Here is a 9900-nt window from a genome sequence, read left to right as displayed (position 1 = left end):
TTCTGGGGAAAGTCTTGGAATTGTGTGCTGCTGGACACAGCAGCAAAGCGATGGCAGGGTGTAGAGGCCCAGAGAAGTGGACTTCAGTTGCTGCAGCCCTCCCCCCATCAGTCCCACGCTGTGATGGTCCCAGGGGTGCTGCCATCACCCTCGGCTGAAAACAGAGGCTGGTGAGGAGTCAGCTCCCTGGATTTTGGGATGCCAACTCAGGCAGTATGTGCTGAATATATTAATATGTTTCTTTAATGTAATCCCACCTGAGAGCCCAAGAGAGCTCCTGGAAGCCAGCAGTACCTGTTTTTTATCTCCTCCCCCCAAAGGCCGTGTGTACTAAAGGACCTGGCGATTCCTGTGCCCGAAGACCCTGCTATGATGTATGGGACGAGCCCTTCACTACAGGGCTTTAAAAGAAAAAGCAAACCCTGATGCCCATGGAAGGGCAGGGCACTGCTGTCCGCTCTGCTACTCGATGTAAAGCCGTGGGTGAATTACGGGTGAGGCTGGGCGTTGATTCGTGGGTCAGACTGGGCGCCTGAACCGGGCACCGCCGGGCACGCAGCAGGAGCAGTGCCGATCCCGCCGGCACCCCCGGGGAGCGCTGCCACCTCCAGCGCCGCCGTGCCCCTTTGTCCCGCTGGCTCACGCAGGCTCCTGGCGCTCGGATGGCTTCGCCAGCCCCTCACCCACCAGCGCCGTGGGGACCCGCAGCCGCGGGTCCTTCCTCTCCGAGCACGGGGGACACAGCGTCCATTGCGTGTCCCCCTCCCGCCTGGCGACACGGCCAGGAGGACACCGGGCGGTGCCCAGGGCCGTGCCCTCACCGCGGCAGCAGCCGGGCAGGTGCCACAGGCGGCGGTGCCCCGACGGGCGGCGGGGGCGGGCGGGGGGCTGCGGAGCGTCCCGCCCCGGCGGGGCCGGCTCCCGGCCGGCGGGACCACCCCCCGGTCCCCGCCCTCTCCTCCTCCTCCTCGGCGTCTCTCCTCCCCTCGCCCGGCTCAGTCGGTCGCAGCCATGGCGGAGGGAGGAGAGGGAGAGGAGCTGCTCCGCCCGCCGCTGCCCGCCGGCGCCCCGGGCCCCAAGCGCTTGTGCTCCCGGGCCTGCCCGGCGGGGGGCACCGGGGCCGTGCACCCCCGTCCCGGAGCCGCGGGGGCCGGCTCGGCGGGGCCGGGCGCGGGGGCCAGCGGGGCCGCTCCGGCGCTGCCCGGCTGCTGCCCCGCGGCGGCGGCGGGGCCGGCGGGGGCGGCGGGGCCGGCGGCGGCGGCGGCGGGGCCGGGGGGTGGCGGCGGCGGGGGCGGCGGGACCGGCAGCCTGCTGCAGCCCGAATCGCTGCTGGACGCGGCGGCCAAGCGGGTGGCGGGGAGCTGGGCCTTCGAGCGGGTGGAGGGCCGCTTCCAGCGCATCCCCGAGCCCGTCCAACGCCGCATCGTCTACTGGAGCTTCCCCCGCAGCGAGCGGCAGATCTGCATGTACTCCAGCTTCCAGCCCGGCCGCGCCGCTGCCGCCGCCTCCCCCGCCAGCGCCGCCGCGGGGGGACCCTCGGCCGCCGCCGCCCCCGCCCCGGCCGGCGAGGAGAGCCCCGCCGCCGGCCCCCCGCCGCCCGCCGCCCCCGCCGCGCCGCAGGGCGAGGGGCTGCCCTTCCGCCGCGGCATCCGCCTGCTGGAGACCGGCGCGGTGGACAACGTGCTGCAAGTCGGTGAGTGCCGGGACGGGGCCCCCGGGGGCTCGTCTGTGTCCGTCCCCGTCCCCTCCTCCCCATCCCCTCCTGCACTTAAGCCTTTTGTCTGGCGCGGTTGTGGTTTGACAGGAAAATCCTGCCCCGGGGGCAGGGACTACCGTGCGCTCCTTCGGGAAGATGCCGGCTTGGGGGTTGAGGGGGTGGGAGGGCGAGGGTGACCTCCTCCCGCCTCGAGGGGTGCGTCTGCCCGGGGGTCACTGGCAGCTGCCTGCAGCTTGGACACCGTCCGTCCAGTCCGAGGGAGAAAATAAAGACCACCCCTCTTTTCCTCCCCCACTCCCCCCCTAGGTGCCCGTCGGGGGGTTGTGTGGAGGGCACCGAGCCCTGCCGCCCTCCCCGACCCCTCAGCCGCTGTCTCTCTCACGCCTGAGCACCCCCACCCGCGCTCCCACGGGGGTCCTGTCCTTTCCACCGGGAGATGGGCTTATAAACATAATGCATCTCTCCAACAGCTCCGAGCCTTCCTCTTTGTCCTCTCCATCAGGGGCTTTCCCTGCTTGGAACATCACTAGGGGTGGCATCAGCCCCCGCTTTCCTCTTCGCAGCCCCTGCACGGGCACGTCCAGCGGGGCTGGCTCGGGGGAACGAAGGGAGCGGTGGGGGGTGACAAGTTGGGTGGACCCGCGGGTACCACCGGTGACCTGGCGTGGTGCGCGTGTCCGGGACGGATGCGCACGGCCTTCTCCCGCTCGTTCGGTGTCGAAGGGGCCGTGGGAATGACGATGGGAATAATGGCATCGTGTTTTCTCTCCATGGGCAGGTGGCTTTTGTGTGCGCTGGCGGAGGGGGATTGCCGGAGAGGAAATGTTCCTCTTCCCCTATCTTTCTAGCCCCTGTCCCCAGCTGAAATCCGCATATATTTAAAGAGAAACAAATCGGGGTGTTTTACATAGAATAAGCCGCTCCTCGTTGTTATTGGAAGGGATTGAAATGCGCGTTCCCATTAAAATGACATTAGGCGAGAATTTGTTTTGCAAATGCGAAATGTAAATTCATTTTGTGCCAGGGTATGGCGTGAATGACTGAAGGGAGGGTGGTTTTTGTTGTAAGGAACGGGTAGTTCGCTCTGTTTATTTAAAGAGCCGTTCTTCCTTTTGGGGAAAAAAAAGCTGCTTAAAAAAATAATAAAAATCCCATTTGGTACAGTTTACATTCAGAAGAGCATTATCAAAACATTTTCCATTTGAGATGTGAGAATAGGAGGCAGCAGAAGAATTCTCCTCCCACCTCTGAGGACATGCAGTGAAAATTCCTGAAGCACAAAAGGTTTTCTCTGAGGATATGATTATAGCCTTTTTTTTTGCCGTGAATTAATATTTTGTAAGGGCTGCGTTAAGATGATTAATTATTCTGTTTAAAATACTGTTAAACTCAAAACCAAATTTTTTTTTTTTTGAAGGAGATGAGTAGCTCTTCAGGAACTTTAAAATTAGGGGGGAGGGAAGATAATAGCTTGCTGAGGGTGATGTTTTAATGACATGCCCACCATGGTGTGGATGCAGTGAGCTGGTGTGGGAGTGGGAGACAGAGGTGACGGTTGCCTAAACCCAGGACTGGTTCAGTACAAAGGAATTTTCTTTTAAAATCAGTTGTAAAATTTATTTGTCTTTGGAGCATAGCTTTGATGAGCCTTTATCCGGCTCTGTGAAGGATGTGTGTGAGTGCTGGGGTCAGGTGCATGCAGGACATGAAGCAGAGCAGTCCCATCCCAAAGTGACGGCCAGTGCTGGTATCCATCATCCCATCTGCCCTGTCTCCCTGCATTTTCTGCTGCTGCTCTTGGCGAGCCAGAGAACAGAGAGGATGGTCCTGGCTCTGGTGTTTCATGTCCCCCCTGACAAGTCTAAACCATCTCCCCAGCTTTGAAACCAGAGCTCGCGCTCATTGTCCTCCGAGCTGTCAGCTTTTTAGATGAAGCAGCACGTTCTGGAAGCGCTCGCCGCAGAGTTGGTGGGTGATTTATCTCCTGTTTTCACAGCCCGAAAGGGGCGTGCGGGATGCTCGCCATGGGAATTTGCCTTTGGAGCTGGCAGGGGGAAGGTTTGGGTCTTGGCTGTAGTGTGGCTCCTCTTCACATGGCAGTGGGTGGGTGATGTGGGGTCAGACACCTCTGTTTTTGTCCCAGGAGCAGCCACGTCACAGCAATGCCTTGCAGCCCTGAGCTGGAGGAGGAAAATTTACATCAAACAAAAGGCTGTGAAGGGCTGTGTGTTTATAGACGGGAGGCAAGGCTGAGATGTCCTCCGCCAACTTTCCACATCCATCCTGTGGATGCCTCTGGAAGGTGAGGTGGAAGAGCTCCAGCCACCAGAGACACAAACACTTTGTGGCTGTGTATGTTTGCAATTAAGATAGGAACTTGGGAACCATTATGTCTTGGGAAAAAATAAAACTCCAGCCCTGGCTTCCTTGATGCTCTCCAGCACTAAATCAAAACTACTGTTCCCCTCTAAGGATCCCTTAACGGACACCACCGGCTCCCGGTGCCATGACCTGAGGTTTGCACAGTTGAGATTTGCTGTTAATAAAGATCAGATGTTTATACAGTTGTGTTTCTGACTCAGACCTGTGGAAAAAAAATAGGGACAGTACAGATGTGAAATTCCTTCTCTGTGTGGTTGGAAAAATCCTTTTGAAAAATCGACAGACAAAATCCAGGAGGAATGACCTTCTGGCAATGGAGGATGGTGTGGAGGGGTGAGGGTTGTGCTTATGGGCACAAAGCTCTGGCTCCTTCGTGCTTATAAAGCTGGCAGGTCTGAAAAAACATATATGCCACATTATCAACCAATAATTCCTTCATGCTTAGTAAAACTTAAACGAGGCTTAAACCCTGATCTCGCTGGAGTCATTAAATTGATTTTTTTTTTCCCCTGCTCAAAGAAAGATCTTGGATGTTGAACACAGGCATCTTTGTCTTCTTAAAAACTGCTTTATTATTATGTGTACAGATCCCGTCTTTGTGTGTGTGTGGTGTGTGGGTTTTTTTTCTTTTAATTTTTAGACAAATGACAAAAGCATGCAGGAAAGGAATGCAGAAATGCCAGGCTTAATATAAAGCATGCAACTGCACTGCATGCCGGGAATCCTAAAGGATACAAAACCTTTAACGACAGCGGTTAATTTTTAACAAGTTCACTTGCATAAATATTTATGAACAAAAGTTTTTACGCTATTATCTCTTGGGTTTTTGGAGAGAGAAAAGACCTTTGGTGGATTTTGACAGCAAGCTGTGATCTGGCAGAACAAATTCATGTTTCTCGCCTGTGCTCCCCAGTATGGTATAATATGGTTTGCCCTTGAGTGGTCTTGGGTGCTGATGGGTGGGCAAGTGTCCTGGGTAGTTTTAGGGGGGAATTCTGCTTTTTCATTGGTTTTACAATGACTTACAAGAGGAAGCATCGAGCTTTGTGTTGTTCTTTGGATTGTAACCAGCCGCTTAGGAACCTACACGGTATGTGCTCCTTACCCACAGATAAGCCTTTGTGCCCCGATGGGAAGGTATGTGGTCCAGCCATAAGTACATAGGCAGAATTTACTTTTGCTGTTAGAATAACAATGAAGCAGGGCTTTAAAATGCTCTGGCTTTGTAAACACTTGGAGGGAGCCTGTTTCTTTCAAACCTGCAATTAATTCTGGATATTTTATCTGATGCTTTGCAGGTCAGTCACGAGTACCTTCCCATGTTTCCTAGTCTGGTATCTATGCTGGACATGTAGGTGCTGGGCATTTTTTAACCTTGCTTCAACAGCCTTCTGACTGGGCAGAGGTTAAGCAAGACCTGATACCTGTAAATGATATCTGTAAATGCATTTTAATTGGAGGAGTTCAGATTTGGAAGCTTTTCATTGCACTTCAGCTTGTGTTGGTCCATGTTAGTAAAGATGCCTATTGAAATGTAGCTTCAGAGGTAAAAATACCAATGAGTTCCAATGTGGTTGAAACCACTTCTAGCTTTTTTTTCCAAACTATTTTTAGGTTTTCAGCTTCTTTTTTTCTTTTCCCCTAAAAATGCTCACTTTTAGGCGAGTGTTTGGTTTCCTGCCCCTGTGACGTGGTATGGAGCAGAGTATAAATTTATATCCAGTGGTGTGTTGCTTTATAGAGCTGTTTATTTTGGGGAAAACACTTTGATGGGGCTCTCTAGGGCGAATTGTGGTTGCTTTTGTTTTGTGTAAAGATTGGTCTCCTCCTGGGTCCGGGTTTAAAGCTGTATCCAGCAGGAGCAGGTTTGGAAGGAATGCCGTGGGATGTGAAAGGTTTTTTCAGGTTAAATCCTGGTGTCCTGTGTCTGAGTGCTGCTAAGGGAGTTTAAATTTTCTGTATCCTTTTAGTTTTTGTGTGGGATGCTTGTTGTACAACATGTATCCAATTTGCTAATTAATTTTTACTTTGTTTTTCTTTATGGGTAGATTACTCGATCCTACCCTATGTATTAAAATACTTTAAACCACATAAAAAGAACTGGCAGAGGTTCATTAGCCCTATCATGAGGGAAACTCTTGTACATTTTAAATATACATTAAACTCTTTAGATTTCTAATTATCTTTTTCTTAACATATATCATTAAAACCAAGTATTATTAAGCATTAGAGCTTATGATCTGTTTATTGCTGCTGCCTCATAGGTGAGATATTTCTTGAGCCTGTTCTGGACTCTTATAATAGAAACTGAAAAAGAAGATGATGAAAACCACCAGAATTTCTTGCTGGTAGGGCAGGGAGAGCTGGGATGACAGCTGGAATTTTAACCTTTTATTTTAAGCAGATTTATTTATTGGCTTTGCGTCTTTTTCAAAGAGTATAAACAGATCCTCTGAGGCTGGGATGTCTTTTGAACTAGGTGGTTAATTAAATGATACTAACTTAGAGGCCAGAGACTTGAAAAATAAAGCACAAGAAATAAAATACTTAGTGTTGACTTTAAGAATAAATAGGTTTGAAACATATTTCAGAGTATGAGTCCTAGTTTCTGGCTTGAGCTGGCAATAGGAGTTTGTTCTCAGCTCACCTGTGCTTTATAAAGCTTAATCTTCAGCTTCCAAGTTGCGTGTCATTCACAGCAGATTTTAATTTTGCTCACATCTAGGGAGAATATTTTAGGAAATATTTAACTGTGCTAAAACTGCAATAACATAAACCACATGTGCCTGCTTGCTTTGTTTTTGAAGCTTTGTGTGAGGGAATGTGCTTTGCTGTTATTTGACGCTCGCTTTGATGTTAGATGTTTTATGATTAGTCCCCCAAACCTCAGATAGGACTTTTGGAAAACTTAAATGAGCTTGTCTATCTGATAGCTCTGTAAAGTCACATTCAGCTGTGGATTGTCTGGTGGTGTGTCAGCTTTTAATTTTCTTTGAAAAGAAAAAAGTTTTAAAATGTAATCTTGGTAGTATTAGGATGGAATAGTTTGTGGGCTTATGTATTTCCTTGGCATATACTGGAACCTTGCCCTGGAGGAAGACCTGGTCCATGGGGGAGATGGAGTCCTTGGTGGTTCTGGGGTTATGCCCTACTCCCCTTTCCCAGCAGACCTGCTCCCCTCTGGGGTTAGCTCAGAGGAATAGCATGGCCAACCTTGCGTTTATTTTTCAGGGGTTTTGCATTTAGGTGACATGGACAGCTTTGTGTTTGGTAGTGATGTTGGTTTTCCCCTGCTGCTCTTGAGGCTGGAGTAACTCATGTGGGTGAGGAGCTGGGCATGTTTTTTTGGGGAAGCAGCAGCATCTCTTCACCCTCTCAAGATGGCCAGGTTTGGGGATTTTCAGTGTGAGGCCGAGGCTTGTTGCTGCATGGTGCTACTTTGTGTGTGAAGTGAGTGAATTTTCTTCTGGAGCTGGGGGTTGTGCTGTTTCTCCCAGGCGTGTGAGGCTTTGACTTTGTTCTTCTGGCCACTCTCTGAGGAACCAAACCCGTGTAGCATCCTGGGTGAGGTGGTGGGGAAGGATCCTTTGCTTTTCAGGGTTTGTTTCTGCTGGTGGGGCAGTGGAAGATACCTGGATAGCTGGGTACTGGGATGGCCTCGTGGCTTTGCTCAGCAGGAGTCAGGTGGTTGTTGAACCTGCTTCTCTATCAATCTCTCCATCTGTGGCTGGTGCCGGTGACTTTATTTTGCAAGTAGGTGGAGGTGTGGAATATTTTGAGGGTGTTAAAAATGAACTTGTGGTGTGTTCTGCTGTATGTTTGATGCTGTCTTGAACAGGTTGTGTCATGGCATTGTCATAGTCCTGGTCTTCTGGGGATGAAAGGGAGGGGAGGAAAGTGACTTCTCTGGGTAACTGGTTCCTGCCTCTACTGAGCCTTCACTTTCTCTGGCATCAGCATCAATAGAAATTGATCTGCTTTCCGATGAAAACAAAAACTCAAAGACACCAAACCTTGGCTGTGCTAATAAGTGCAATAGGACAAATGTAGCATCTGGAGCCAGGATGTGGGATGGCGGTGGGGAGCTCTCCCTGTCTGCCCACAGAGCTGCCAAGGCCCTGGAGATGTCCTCCATGCTCAGGACAGAAAAAAATGAGCCCATTTAATTTTTCACCTGTATTCACAAGGGTTTGATATGTGGGCTTGACTCCCAAGTTCTTTTGTGCTATTGCAACAGGAGTTGGGAAAGGTCCTGATAACATCTCACAGAGAGACACAGGTCCTTCAAAACCCCTTCTTGGGGAATGCGGGTAGGAAAGCATCTTCATGGTTTTAAAATAAAATGTCCCAGAAATAAAATGCAATTTTTCAAAGGCTTTTTTCTTTTAATCCTGATGTTTAAATATGTATAGATTCCACTTGGTTGGCATGGCGGGTGTGTTTTATTAAATGCTGAGGATTCACCTGTGCACAACACCACCACATTTCTCTCAAAATGGATTTTCTAGTGCTGTGTTTTAAGAGCATTTGCTTTTTTGTCTCAAGTTTACAGCTTAGGATTTTGTGCAGGATTGGGGTTAGTCCTTGTAAAATGGTGCATTTAAAGTAATGCACAAATTAATAAAACCCTGGGTTTTTACGTGTTGCGTTGTAGGTGCGTGTTGCCAGGGATTTTTCTTTTTTTCTTTTTTTTTTTTTTTTTTTTTCATTAAAAACAAAGACATGAATGTGCTTAGAAAGCAGATCTGCTGGGATGCCAGCTTGGAAGGGTTGCATGCGGATATATTGGTCCAGCTTGTTGTCTGCAAATGTCCTGCTGCTGTCGCCCCGGGTTAAAATGGGGCAGGGGGGGTCTGTGTCCCCCTTGCCGTGCCCTGCTTGTCGCTGATGCCAGTAATGAGCTGCCTGCACCTTCGCCACCCAGCTCGTTTTGACCGGGGCCGCTAATCATTATTGAGCTTTGCTCAGCAGGATGCAGCGTGGTATCTGCCTGGCTGCTGTCCTTGCACCTGGAGACGGTGCCCGTGTCCCAGCAGCTGCTGGAGTTGGGGGGATTCCCCGTGGGAACGCCAGAGCCTTGGTGTCTGGCACCTTGGCAAGGTCCAGGCTGGCTGTTCCCAATTGTGGATGCTGACCAGTAGCCCTGGCCTCTGTCCTTTGACTGATACCAGCATGTGGGTGCCTGCTTTGGGACACCAGTCACAGGCATTCCTTGTTACTGGTGCTGTGTGGTGTTTAAAGGCTGGGGTGGCAGGAGATATTTTGTGCTGTGCCTTGTGTGGTTGCCTTGATGAAGATGAGTACCCTGTCAAAGAAGTGGCAAAGCAGCAAATGGTTCCTGAGATAAATAAAATTTCCATTAATGAACTACAGTGGTTTTGGATGCCAAATTAAAAGAAGTGTGTCTGGGGGATGAAAAATAAATGCATTTTCTGTCTCACTCACTAATTCTCATCTCTTTTGATTTTCTTTATTATCATCAGAAAGACATTTTTAATTTTTTTTAAAGCCAGTTGTGTTTATTTTGGTAACAGTTCATTGGCTGCTCTGTGTACAGAAGCTTTCTCTTGAAAGTACTGAAACTATATTAAAAGTGCTTTTGGCTGTCATCTTTTATTTTGCTTCTCCTTCGTTCTTTTCCCAAAGCTGGATTGTTGCTATATCAAATGCTCTGAAACTCTCTGGTAGCGTTTTCCCTGCGGTGCTCCGTATAAACTGGAAATAAAAAGGGAAGAAATTGTAGGATTTGGATTTCTGCAGCTTTTTCCCCCTGTGTGTGTGTGTGTGTGTGTGTCCCATTG

At 50.3% G+C, this 9900-nt stretch overlaps 1 protein-coding gene across 1 annotated transcript in view; it reads left to right on the top strand.

Annotated features, from left to right (window-relative positions):
• Positions 1-996: 996 nt before the first annotated feature.
• Positions 997-9900, top strand: part of ZSWIM5 (zinc finger SWIM-type containing 5) — a 97253-nt gene continuing 88349 nt past the window's right edge. Inside the window, exon 1 of the mRNA XM_068198597.1 lies at positions 997-1693. Coding sequence (XP_068054698.1) covers positions 1012-1693 — 682 coding nt within the window. The 5' untranslated portion in view covers positions 997-1011. The remainder of the gene's footprint in view (positions 1694-9900) is intronic.

This window comes from Anomalospiza imberbis, chromosome 9 (genome assembly GCF_031753505.1).
Source record: "Anomalospiza imberbis isolate Cuckoo-Finch-1a 21T00152 chromosome 9, ASM3175350v1, whole genome shotgun sequence".
NCBI lineage: Eukaryota > Metazoa > Chordata > Aves > Passeriformes > Viduidae > Anomalospiza > Anomalospiza imberbis.
Note: the sequence above shows the minus strand (reverse complement) of the source record. Positions and strands in the feature narration are given on the sequence as shown.